Source organism: Procambarus clarkii, chromosome 50, assembly GCF_040958095.1.
Source record: "Procambarus clarkii isolate CNS0578487 chromosome 50, FALCON_Pclarkii_2.0, whole genome shotgun sequence".
Lineage (NCBI taxonomy): Eukaryota > Metazoa > Arthropoda > Malacostraca > Decapoda > Cambaridae > Procambarus > Procambarus clarkii.
The window spans coordinates 12616426-12630123 of record NC_091199.1 but is presented as its reverse complement, the minus strand read 5'-3'; the positions used below and the strand labels follow the sequence as shown (position 1 = coordinate 12630123).

The 13698-nt window shown below is 48.4% G+C and overlaps 1 protein-coding gene across 1 annotated transcript in view; it reads right to left on the bottom strand.

Moving 5' to 3' along the window:
* Positions 1-13698, bottom strand: part of LOC123748468 (multiple PDZ domain protein) — a 1300933-nt gene that overhangs the window by 1243736 nt on the left and 43499 nt on the right. The window contains 1 exon segment of the mRNA XM_069303573.1: positions 7407-7510. Within this exon segment, the coding sequence (XP_069159674.1) occupies positions 7407-7422 (16 nt within the window). The 5' untranslated portion in view covers positions 7423-7510.

Sequence of the window (13698 nt, the reverse complement as noted above, 5' to 3'; positions counted from 1 at the left end):
GCTTGATGGCGTTCTGGGAGTTCTTCTACTCCCCAAGCCCGGCCCGAGGCCAGGCTTGACCCACCAGGTACCCTCTGGTACCCACTGGTACACACCCCATGGTACCAGAGGCAGGTACAATGAGCCATGGGAAGGGAAAGCTCTCAGCCTTGATATATACGAGAACCTATATTTAAACTCCACAGGAACTGGACATCAACCCGTTTTCATCATCATTTAAAGATCATCCCGTTTTCTGTTGAACAGTCCCTCAACGCATCATGCGTTTTCTTAATTTTAAACACACACACACACGGCCTAACTTCACATTAAAACTGTGTAAAGAATCTCAGGAAGGCATTTAGCTTAAATTTATTTTACATTTGCTTTAAAGCATTTCCCGGGACCACCTCAGCACGCCGCCAGCCCCCCTGACTAAGTCCGTTCCGCTTCACTCGTTCACCTCCTGAATTGAATTTATCGGGAAAATGGGATAAAATGAGGTCAGGGAAAATGGGTCGAGGAATGGCGGTGGATGGGGGGGGGGGCTTCCTTTGGGTCGGGGTGGGGGGAGATAAAGGGAAAATTGGCATTATTTAAAGATAAATTAAAAGGAAAGGGAAAATAACAACGTTGCAAAATTCAGGTGTAAAGACAATGTACTACGACAAGCACAAGTGATAAACACCTCCAAAGGATACCTGATCAATCGGGCTGTGATTTTTTTTTTTTTTTTTGGGGGGGGAGGGAGTAAAGAGGAAGGAGAGGCATAGGTGAAGGGAAGTATAGAAGTGGGAAATACAGTGAGAGGCATGAAAGCAGGCGGGCTGTCCGCCTTGCTGACACCATGTGTGGGTGTTGGCAGCTAAGCTAAGCTGGCTCTCTCCTGTCAGGGAGCTGTGAGTGTGTGAGGTTCTTCACATGTGTTTCACTATATGTGGATGTCTATAGATGAATACTGTGTAGCATTCATATATACACACTCCGATGCTTCCACACATGTTGTTCTGTTTAAGGCTCTTTATTTTATTATTATTATTTATCGAGTTGTTCATACACACATTATTGTGTATCGAGTTGTTCATACACACATTATTGTTTATCGGGCTGTGATTCATACATCAAAGTGCAAGCAGCAGCGTCTAACAACTTGCTTGACCACCAACCAGGCGGCTCAGTCAGAGACCGGGCAGCGCGGGACATTGATTCCCGGGGCCACCACAAGGTACACAAGATGGAAAGTAGGACTGAAAACGACGAGGGAACGATCAACGGATAGAATGATGGAGAATGATATGAATGAGGTGGGAGGGACGGTGACGGCTGGGGAGAATGAGGGAATGGGAGGAATGAGGGAATGGGAGGAGTGTGGAAAATGAGAGGGAGGAGAGAATGAGGTGAGAGGAGGAGAGAATGAGGTGAGAGGGAGGAGAGAATGAGGTGAGAGGAGAGAATGAGGTGAGAGGGAGGAGAGAATGAGGTGAGAGGGAGGAGAGAATAAGGTGAGAGGGAGGAGAGAATGAGGTGAGAGGAGGAGAGAATGAGGTGAGAGGAGGAGAGAATGAGGTGAGAGGAGGAGAGAATGAGGTGAGAAGAGGAGAGAATGAGGTGAGAGGAGGAGAGAATGAGGTGAGAGGAGGAGAGAATGAGGTGAGAGGAGGAGAGAATGAGGTGAGAGGAGGGAAGTGTGAGAAGCGTGTGTAAGACTTCCTGTCTAGCAACAGGAGAGTACAGTTCAGTTTTTAGTATATTTTCTCCTACAGACTTGGCCATTTATCAATACAATACTGACAAGCGTATACACCTTTCCCTGATCCCGGGGATCAATGACCCCGCTTTCCGGTCTCTGACCAAGCCTCCTGATTGGAGATCTGGTCAACCAGACTGTTGGACGCGGCTGCTCGCAGCCTGACGTATGAATCACATTCGACACAAGAAGTCGAACAAAAGTCGTGTTATCAATTCCGGAGAGGAGAACAACGAGGACATGTTCAGGATATCCAACTTCACAGCACCAATCGTCACCTCTGCCAGTCCATTGGTTTCTGCGAATCTCTACATTTAAGTTTTAAAAACAATTTTGTTTGAACTTCACTATACTGAGAACAAATATTTTTTATATATTTTGTTTCTATTGTTGGTTTAACAAACTGGTCAAGAGAGAGGGGTAGGTCAAAAAATTCAGCGATTTTAAGTTTAAGCTTAAAATTTAAGATTTTAAGTTTTTAAATTAAGCGAAAAATTAAGTTTTGACATTTCAAATTTTGAGGGTTTTGCATTTGATGTTTAGGGGTTAATCCCTGAAGATTATCATGACGGCATCAACTCTGACCTGTTCGTGATTCGATGACCGTTGACCTGACTCTATAGCTAACTTGTACAGAGGTGTAACTTTTACATTGTCTGCCGCCGCCTGTCTGGCGCCCGTGGTTTGTTCATCCTCCACGTGGCTTGTTCATGCTGTTATGATGTTCATGTTGTACTATGTACTGCTCTCTTGTTACAAGGTAGCAGGCCATTAGAATAAGGAGGTAGGAAGTGAGAAAGAGAGAGGTAGGTCAAGAGTAGGGAAGGTCAAGAGAGGGGTAGGCCAAGAGAGGGGTAGGCCAAGAGAGGGGTAGGTCAAGAGAGGGGTAGGTCAAGAGAGGGGTAGGCCAAGAGAGGGGTAGGCCAAGAGAGGGGTAGGCCAAGAGAGGGGCTGGCAAGTACTGAGAGCAGGGTGAGAGAGACAGGCCAGCAGAGGAACAAGCCCGAGGGAGAGTGTGATATTCACGGGTAAGCGAGCACACAGGACTAACAGGTCTCGTGAGAGCAGGCTCCAGTGGGCTACCATATTGTTTCATAAAGGTTAAAACACACACTGAAAATGTTAATGCCTACATCTAACATTTCAAGTTTCGCGCCTCGCGTAAGCCATATTGATGTACGAACATGCTTACATTGCAATATACATCTTGATGTGGGCCTGAGGGCCGCTCCAAGCAACAGCCTGGTGGACCAAGCACTCTCACAAGTCAAGCCTGGCCCCAGGCCGGGCCTGGGAGTAGAACAACTCTAAGAATCCCCTCCAGGAATAATCCAGGTATGACTACCTCACCTGCGAAGATTTCGGGGCTTAGCGTCCTCGCGGCCCGGTCTAACTACCTGTTGACTATGTTATTTTATGTCCCGGCGGACCGGACTCTTTCCCGGTCTCCCGGTTGGCGGTCTGGTCTCCCAGGCGGTTGTAGGTTCCTTTGTCTCCAGCGGTGTTTACAACTCCCAGCTGATTACTGCTCTGTTTTTCTCCCAAGAGTCGTGTGAAGACAATATGGTAATTCTCATGGCCAGTTTCGGGAAGTCGGTACTCGTTCAGAACTTAGCAAGTTAGCTCCTCTAGTCCTGAATAGGATTCTGGCCTCCGGAATCCCGGCCAGTTCTCCACAAACTTGATGAGATTGGCGGAGAGATTACTTGTCTGTGCGAGAGAGATCTGAGTAGAGACTGGTGGAGAGAATAGTTGTGCGTGTCTGGCTCGCCTATTTGTACCTACAGGATCGAGCTTTTGCTCTTGGATCCCGCCCTCCGCCCGCCGTTGTCCAATGACTCCTGACTGATATTTTTTGTTTTTTGAGATATATACAAGAGTTGTTACATTCTTGTACAGCCACTAGTACGCGTAGCGTTTCGGGCAGGTCCCTGGAATACGATCCCCGCCGCGAAAAATCATTGTTACAACCAAGTACACATTTTACTGTTGAGTTAAACAGAGGCTACAGTTAAGGGTTTGCGCCCAGTAAATCCTCCCCGGCCAGGATACGAACCTGTGACAAAGCGCTTGTGGAACGCCAGGCGAGTGTCTTACCACTGCACCACGGGGACTGTAAGACTGATTCTATGATACACACTTCCTAAATGGCTGAGTTCACTGCTACAACCTGCTCATATAGTGCCTTCCAGGCTGAGGGGCCTGACAGCTAAGTGGACACCGCTCGAGATTCCTAGTCCTAAAGGTTCTGGGTTCAAATCCACCAGGGCCGTGATGAGGGTTCGAACCTACGTCCGAGAGGATCCCAGACGCGTCTTAATCGACTGTCTCACGACATGGTAAAATATATTTGTTTATTTGATGGATGTTCATTGTGATTTCTGTGTGCAATGAAGTTCTGGGTTCGACCCCCGGTGGAGGCGGAAACAAATGGGCAGTTTCTTTCACCCTGATGCCTCTGTTCCCCTAGCAGTAAATAGTTACCTGGGAGTTAGACAACTGCTACGGGCTGCTTCCTGGGGGGGGGGGGCGTGTAACAAAAAGGAGGCCTGGTCGACCTATGAACACATTCTTTTTTCCTCTATGTATATTCCCTAAATACTTTATACGCCATGACCAGTATAAAGACCGACGGTCTCCCTTCATGCAGGTCGGCGTTCAATCCCCGACCGTCCAAGTGGCTGGGCACCATTCCTTTCCCCCGTCCCATCCCAGACTCTTATCCTGACCCCTTCCCAGTGCTTTATAGTCGTAATGGCTTGGCGCTTTTCCCTTATAAACCTCTCCCTCCTCCAATCTTAAAAAATGTCGCCGGAACAAAAGTGGACGTGTTCAAGGCACAGTCAAGGTTCTGCAGGAGAGGAAGGACCTATTTAGAGAATACAGAAGGAAAATTATAACCGCAATGCTTATGCAGACACAACAGTCTGGTTGATCAGATAGATCTCCAATCAGGAGGCGTAGTCCCAGCCCAGAGCTGCGGAGACGTTAATCCTCTCGTCATCGCGTAAGGAACCCCATGACGTAGAGAAACCCCCACATGAAGAGAAACCCACCCCCCCATCTTGAGGTTATCTTGAGAGGACTTCGGGGCTTAGCGTCCCCGCGGCCCGGTCCTCGACCAGGCCTCCTTTTTGTTACACATCCACAGGAAGCAGCCCGTAGCAGCTGTCTAACAGAGTGGTTAGACAGTCTTAGTCTAACTCCCAGGTACCTATTTACTACTAGGTGAACAGAGGCATCAGGGTGAAAGAAACATTTTGCCCATTTGTTTCCGTCTGCACCAGGGATCGAACCCGGCCCCTCAGGACTACGAATCCGAAGGGCTGTCCCCCCAGCTGTCAGGCGCCCCATGACGAAGAGAAACCCCCCACAAGACGAAGAGAACCCCCCCCCCCCCGAATGACGAAGAGAAATTCCATAACAGAGGAACCCTGGGTAAAGGGAAGGGGGGGGGGGGGAGGGGGAGGAGACCATGTTGGGATTACCAGTAAAGACAAACACCTCCCACGGAACACTGGTGGAAGCTGCTTGAGGAGGCTTAATGCACTATAAGAACCGCTCTCTTCTCTCCATTCACAGTTTCTCTCTCACGCCACTTCTCAAGAGGCTTATCGGTGTCTCGTCTCAAAATGCCGAAGGTGTTGGCGGTGAATCATGTTTACAAGACGGGACGAGCCCGGACAAGTTGAGTTTTTACAACGGGCCTCGGGAGAAAGGATTAAAGAGCAATCAGGAAAAAAACTTGCCGGTTGACTACGTACTTATATTTGTTTCTCCTTCCTACCCCTTTTTATTGTTATGATTATTGTTATACACTGTTAAGGAAAGTTACGTTACTCCTTACGTGTAACGGGAGAGTGTTCAACGCGGTTGTTCAACGTCCTCCCAGCGACTATAAGAAATATTGCCGGAAAAACCGTGGACATCTTCAAGAGAAAACTGTATGGTTTTCTAAGAGAAGTTCCGGATTAGCCGGGCTGTGGTGGGTATGTGGGCCTGCGGGCCGCTCCAAGCAACAGCCTGGTGGACCAAACTCTCACAAGTCAAGCCTGGCCTCGGGCCGGGCTTGGGGAGTAGAAGAACTCCCAGAACCCCATCAACCAGGTATCAACCAGTGTTGGGCCCTTGAAGTTGATAGTTCTTCCTCAGTGGACCTATTGCACCACTGCTTTACAATGGGGCTATGTTGCACATCCTGCCATGCCTGCTGGTCTCGTGTGATGTAATCTCCGTGTTCAGATTTGGAACCAGTCCCCCTCTCAACGGAACCAGACTTTGAATAAAATAAAACAACATGTTGAGCGACAACCCCCCCCCCCCCAAACATCCTTTCTGAGAGCCAAGTGTGGCCAAAGTGTTGAACAATGTGGCTGTGTTATGCGCGGGGCATTAGCACCACGCATACAAAACTTTTAGCCCTTCAGTGTGTGGAGTTTATGAGAGGCTTGTGAATAATAGGCACTGACGGGTGAGCAACGGGAGGGGAGGAGGAGCGGGGGCAGGCTACGGAGCAGGGGAGGAGGAGAGAGCCAAATAGTTTACTTACACTTGCGCCTGCAGGATCCAGCTGTTAGCTCTCGGACCCCGCCTCTCCACCGTCCGCTGTCTAAATGTATGGACTTCCGACCTGTTTTCTCTATCACAGATTACTATATATTATATTCTAACGCGCGCGAATATCCTCGGGATGTAGCCAGCCCACACCAAGCTGGAACTCCCAGATACCTATTTGCTGTTAGCTGAACAGAAGCACCAGGTGAAAGGCAACTTTGCCCAATCGTTTTTGACCCAGTTTGGGAGTCAAGGACGCTGACCCCAGAGTACACCTGAAGTATATCTAGGGTGGGTTCTGGGAGTTCTACACCCCAAGCCCAGAATGGAGCCAAACTTAACTTCTGATCACTTGGTCCAGCAAGCTGTTGTTTGAAGCAGCCCGCAGACTACATACCTGTTGTTGGTTTGGGGGATTAACGTCCCGGCGGCCCGGTCTCTAACCACGCCTCTTGGTTAGTGGTCTGACAAAACACGGAAGCCACATATAAAACGCAGTCAAATCGCACTATAGAACAAAAAAGCAATATACTTGGGGTAATCACGTGGAAAGACCTTACTTTAACAAAATAAAGTAGCTTATTGTCTTTAAACACAAACCTCGGGTGGCAAGCACTGACATTTCCCCTATGTTGAGGTAAGCTTCCTTGAGGTTACCTTGAGGTGCTTCCGGGGCTTAGCGTCCCCGCGGCCCGGTCGTCTTCACGAGGTCTCTTGGCTGTTTGGTTTCTGTATCACTACAATATCTCAATGTACATAGAGTGTTGCACGGAGCTGGACCCGCGTGGCACTTCCCCTCCACACACCAACCAACAGTTGGTGTCCAACAGCCTGGTTGATCAGTCCAGCAATCAGGAAGCCTGGTCGACGACCGGGCCGCGGGGACGCTAAGCCCCGGAGGCACCTCCAGGTAAGGTAACCAACCCCACACTCTGTGCTCTAAGTGCTCTGTGCTCTGCCCGAAACGCTGCGCGTACTACTGGCTTTACAAGACTGTAATTACCATTTTATGTATCCTTACATTCCCAATGTAACTTCTTGTATATGCATAAATAAATAAATAAATAAATAAATAAATAAATAAATAAATAAATAAATAAATAAGTGGAAGAGTGTGACAACTAACCTGAACTGAGCGGCATACTGCTTCTTTTGGCACAGATGGAAGACCTGTGTGCTGGTTAATGGCCGGCACCAACTGTCCCGCCTCGATCACAACCACATCACAATCTGCAACATAAACACACATCACTATATGCTTACATCACTATATGCTTACATCACTATATGCTTACATCACTATATGCTTACATCACTATATGCTTACATCACTATATGCTTACATCACTATATGCTTACATCACTATATGCTTACATCACTATATGCTTACATCACTATATGCTTACATTATTATATGCTTACATCACTATATGCTTACATTATTATATGCTTACATTATTATACACAACAAATACAGCATTTGCCAACATAATAGTGAAAATATAAATATATATAGTTAAATATAAGAAAATATAAGAAATCAAATTGTGTGGAATATCGTGTATCGAGGAGAAGCGTGTACAATTACACTTGCATTGACATTGAAGTCACACAAAATACAGGCTATCTTTAGATAATTTCGGGCCTTAGCGTCCCCTCGGCCCGGTCCTCGACCAGGCCTCCTTTTTGTTACACACCCGCAGGAAGCAGCTCGTAACAGTTGTCTAACTCATCAGGTATATATTTTCTGCTAGCTGAACAGGAGATTCAGGGTGAGAAAAACTCTGCCCATTTGTTTCTGCCTCCACCGGGGATCAAACCCGGAACCTCAAGACTACGAATCCCGAGCTCTGTCCACTCAGCTGTCAGACTGTTTAAATCAGCTGCACATCAATCTATAAAGCCCCTTCTATTTTCCATTAACATAGGAAGGTTGATTGACAGCCCAGTAGTGAGGACTTCGCAAAGGCATTCGACAAATGTGACCATGGAGTGATAGCACACAAAAATGAGGTCACTGGGAATAACTGGTAAAGTAGGACGCTGGATTGGAGAAAACTAGACTGTTTTGTGAAAGAAGTTCCGGACCAACCGGGCTGTGGTGGGTATGTGGCCCTGCGGGCCGCTCCAAGCAACAGCCTGGTGGACCAAACTCTCACAAGTCAAGCCTGGCCTCGGGCCGGGCTTGGGGAGTAGAAGTAGTCCCAGAACCCCATCAACCAGGTATCCAGGTATGAGGTAAAGTAGGAGGAGCGGGAGGGCGGGAGGGAAGCAGCGTGAGAACGTGGAGGGGAAGAGTGGAGGCGGCCGTGAATACAGTTACACAGTAAGTGACAAGCATGTTCCAGCCCCCCCCCCTCACCGTACCCCACGCACACTGCTCGCACCCGAACACCACACTTGCTTGATGGAGTTCTGGGAGTTCTTCTACTTCCCAAGCCCGGCCCGAGGAAAGGCTTGACTTATGAGAGTTTGGTCCACCAGGCTGTTGCTTGGAGTAGCCAGCAGGCCCACATACCCACCACAGGCCAGTTGGTCCGAAACTCCTTGGAGAAAATGATCCAGTTTTCTCTTGAAGATGTCCACAGTTGTTCCGGCAATATTTCTTATAGTCGCTGGGAGGACGTTGAACAACCGCGGACCTCTGATGTTTATACAGTGTTCTCTGATTGTGCCTATGGCACCTCTGCTCTTCACTGGTTCTATTCTGCATTTTCTTCCATATCGTTCACTCCAGTACGTTGTTATTTTACTGTGTAGATTTGGGACCTGACCCTCCAGTATTTTCCATGTGTATTTTATTTGATATCTCTCTCGTCTCCTTTCTAGAAAGTACATTTGGAGAGCTTTGAGACGATCCCAATAATTTAGGTGCTTTATGGCGTCTATGTATGCCGTATATGTTCTCTGTATTCCCTCTATTTCAGCAATCTCTCCTGCTCTGAAGGGGAAAGTGAGTACTGAGCAGTACTCGAGACAGGACAGCACAAGTGATTTGACGAGTACAGCCATTGTGATGGGATCCCTGGATTTGAAAGTTCTCGTAATCCATCCGATCATTTTTCTGGCTGACGCAATATTTGCTTGGTTATGCTCCCTAAACGTTAGGTCGTCAGACATCATTATTCCCAAATCCTTTACAAGTTGCTTTCCTACTATAGGCAGATTTGATAGTGTTTTGTACTCTGTATTATGTTTAAGGTTCTCATTTTTACCGTACCTGAGTACCTGGAATTTATCACTGTTAAACATCATGTTATTGTCTGCTGCCCAGTCGAAAACTTTTATTAATATCTGCTTGTAGTTTTTCAATATCTTCAGCAGAGGTAATTTTCATGCTGATTTTTGTGTCATGTGCAAAAGCTGATACGAAGCTGTGCCTTGTCTTTGAGTCTATATCTGATATAAGAATAAGGAACAGCAGTGGTTCAAGGACTGTACCTTGAGGTATAGAGCTTTTAACTGCTGTTTTTTTTTTTTTAAGATTCAGCTACTGGGAACAAAAAGTTCCAAGTAGCACGGGCTATGGTGAGCACGTATCTTTTAACTGCGCTTGGACGCGATTTTGGACACCCACACTGCTCCCCCCGAACACCATACCCACACTGCTCGCCTCCGAACACCATGCCCCTGGCTTCGTCTGATCAGGTCTCTAAAACCAATTTATATATATATATATATATATATATATATATATATATATATATATATATATATATATATATATATATATATATATATATATATATATATATATATATATATATATATATATATATGTCGTACCTAATAGCCAGAACGCACTTCTCAGCCTACTATTCAAGGCCCGATTTGCCTAATAAGCCAAGTTTTCATGAATTAATGTTTTTTCGTCTACCTAACCTACCTAACCTAACCTAACCTAGCTTTTTTTGGCTACCTAACCTAACCTTACCTATAAATATAGGTTAGGTTAGGTTAGGTAGGGTTGGTTAGGTTCGGTCATATATCTACGTTAATTTTAACTCCAATAAAAAAAATTGACCTCATACATAGAGAAAAGGGTTGCTTTATCATTTCATAAGAAAAAAATTATAGTAAATATATTTATTCAGGAAAACTTAGCTTATTAGGCAAATCGGGCCTTGAATAGTAGGCTGAGAAGTGAGTTCTGGCTACTAGGTACGACATATATATATATATATATATATATATATATATATATATATATATATATATATATATATATATATATATATATATATATATATATACACACACCACCAAACTGTTGAGTCACTCCCAGTTCACAAAACTTACTCGTAGACTCTAGGCTGCTGGAAATTAATCAATATGCAGACAAGTTGCAGTATACTTGTATATATCATGTGTCATGTTTGCTGATAACACAAGGATTTTCATGCGAGTAGACAATATAGAGGACACGGCAAACCTCCAATTGGATGTAAATCGGGTCTTCCAGAGGCTACATACGATGTTTAATGAAAATAAGTTCCAACTCCTGTGATATGGAAAAATGACAATTTAAAAACGGAATCGAATCACACTATAGAACGAAAGAGCAATGTAAAGGATCTAGGAGTAATTATGTCAAAAGACCTTATCATTACAGAACACGATAGAGTAGCTGTCACGACTGCAAGAAAAATGACAGGTTAGATAACGAGGACCTTCCAAACAAGGGATGCCATACCAATTACATTTTAAGACACTAGTGCTCTCTAGGGTGGAATATTGTAGCACTCTAACAGCACCATTCAGAGCCGGAAAAATTGCTGACCTGGAGAGCATGCAAAAATCCTTTACCGCTAGAATGCACTCTATAAGTCATCTTCATTATTGGGACCGATTAAAAGTTCTAAATCTGTATTCTCTAGAGCGCAGGCGAGAGAAATACATAATAATCTAAACGTGGTAGATAGTAGAGGGACTGGTTCTAAATCTGAACACACAAATAACATCACATGAGACCAGAAAGCATGGCAGGATGTGCAGAATACCCGCGTTGAAGAGCAGAGGTGCAACAAAGTACTATAAGAGAGAACTTTCACATCAGAGGCCCGAGACTGTTCAACACGCTTCCACTACACATAAGGGACATAACTGGCCGACCCCTCACAGTGTTCAAGAGAGAACCATCAACATCAGAGGCCCGAGACTGTTCAACACGCTTCCACTACACATAAGGGACATAACTGGCCGACCCCTCAGTGTTCAAGAGAGAACTATCAACATCAGAGGCCCGAGACTGTTCAACACGCTTCCACTACACATAAGGGGCATAACTGGCCGACCCCTCACAGTGTTCAAGAGAGAACACGATAAACACCTCCAAAGGATACCTGATCAACCAGGCTGTGATTCACACTTTGCCGACAGAGTTCCTCCTATCTCCACAGCGCTAGGATCTCTAGCCGGTCTCCCAACACTGTCTCTGTCTCTCTAGCAATCCCGAACAAACAAAAAATCGAATCACATTCTTGTGATGTAACCTTACAAAATGGCGTTCATGGCGCGTACATTGTATCTCCGGGTTTAATGCTCCATTAGCCCCAAGCTTATCTGACTTGGGGCATTTCTCGCCTCCCGGTTGACTTGTGTTTCAATTTTCAGGTTCCTGCTCCAGCGACGGCGTGTTCACAACCCTTCAACACCAGTTTCCAACAATGAAAACGAAAAGTAAATTTATCGCGGCCCCATTCCCGAGGAGCTACCGTCGCCCCCGGGTGGTAGAGCACACCGTCGCCCCCCCCCCGGGTGGTAGAGCACACCGTCGCCCCCGGGTGGTAGAGCACACCGTCGCCCCCGGGTAGTAGAGCACACCGTCGCCCCCCCCCCGGGTGGTAGAGCACACCGTCGCCACCCCCCCCGGGTGGTAGAGCACACCGTCGCCACCCCCCCCGGGTGGTAGAGCACACCGTCGCCACCCCCCCCGGGTGGTAGAGCACACCGTCACCCCCCCCCCGGGTGGTAGAGCACACCGTCACCACCCCCCCGGGTGGTAGAGCACACCGTCACCACCCCCCCGGGTGGTAGAGCACACCGTCACCCCCCCCCGGGTGGTAGAGCACACCGTCGCCCCCCCGGGTGGTAGAGCACACCGTCGCCACCCCCCGGGTGGTAGAGCACACCGTCACCCCCCCCGGGTGGTAGAGCACACCGTCACCCCCCCCCGGGTGGTAGAGCACACCGTCACCCCCCCCCCGGGTGGTAGAGCACACCGTCACCACCCCCCCCGGGTGGTAGAGCACACCGTCGCCCCCCCGGGTGGTAGAGCACACCGTCGCCACCCCCCCCGGGTGGTAGAGCACACCGTCGCCACCCCCCCCGGGTGGTAGAGCACACCGTCACCCCCCCCCGGGTGGTAGAGCACACCGTCACCCCCCCCCGGGTGGTAGAGCACACCGTCACCCCCCCCCCGGGTGGTAGAGCACACCGTCACCACCCCCCCCGGGTAGTAGAGCACACCGTCGCCCCCCCCCCCCCGGGTGGTAGAGCACACCGTCACCCCCCCCGGGTGGTAGAGCACACCGTCGCCACCCCCCCCCCCCCGGGTGGTAGAGCACACCGTCACCCCCCCCCCGGGTGGTAGAGCACACCGTCGCCACCCCCCGGGTGGTAGAGCACACCGTCACCCCCCCCGGGTGGTAGAGCACACCGTCGCCACCCCCCCCCCCCCCGGGTGGTAGAGCACACCGTCACCCCCCCCCCGGGTGGTAGAGCACACCGTCACCACCCCCCCCGGGTGGTAGAGCACACCGTCACCACCCCCCCCCGGGTGGTAGAGCACACCGTCACCCCCCCCGGGTGGTAGAGCACACCGTCGCCACCCCCCGGGTGGTAGAGCACACCGTCGCCCCCCCCGGGTGGTAGAGCACACCGTCGCCCCCCCCGGGTGGTAGAGCACACCGTCGCCCCCCCCCCGGGTGGTAGAGCACACCGTCGCCCCCCCCCGGGTGGTAGAGCACACCGTCGCCCCCCCCCCCCCGGGTGGTAGAGCACACCGTGACAATTTATGACACTGGGTGTCAAATATTTTGACTAAATATTATGAAATATTTTGAAAAACAAAAATATTCAAAACAATGACTTATTTTTATAGTACTATACCACATAATTCACTGATGTCGGGACATTTATCATTTCCCGCTAGTAATACCGAGTGACGAGCGAGCCATGCACACAAAACAGAACGAGAAAGACAGAATGAGAGAGAGGGAGAGAAAGAGAGACAAAGGGATAGGCCTGCAGAGAAACTGCGTTGACCAGGGCAGTGGAGGAGGTTGCTTGGAGCTGGTTAATGAGACCATCAACCAGGAGGCAGGAAATGTATATGTTTATCTCTCAGAATGGTAATATGTTTATTGTTTGTGATGTGTGTCTATGTATGTATTAACACGATGTACTGAACGGGGTG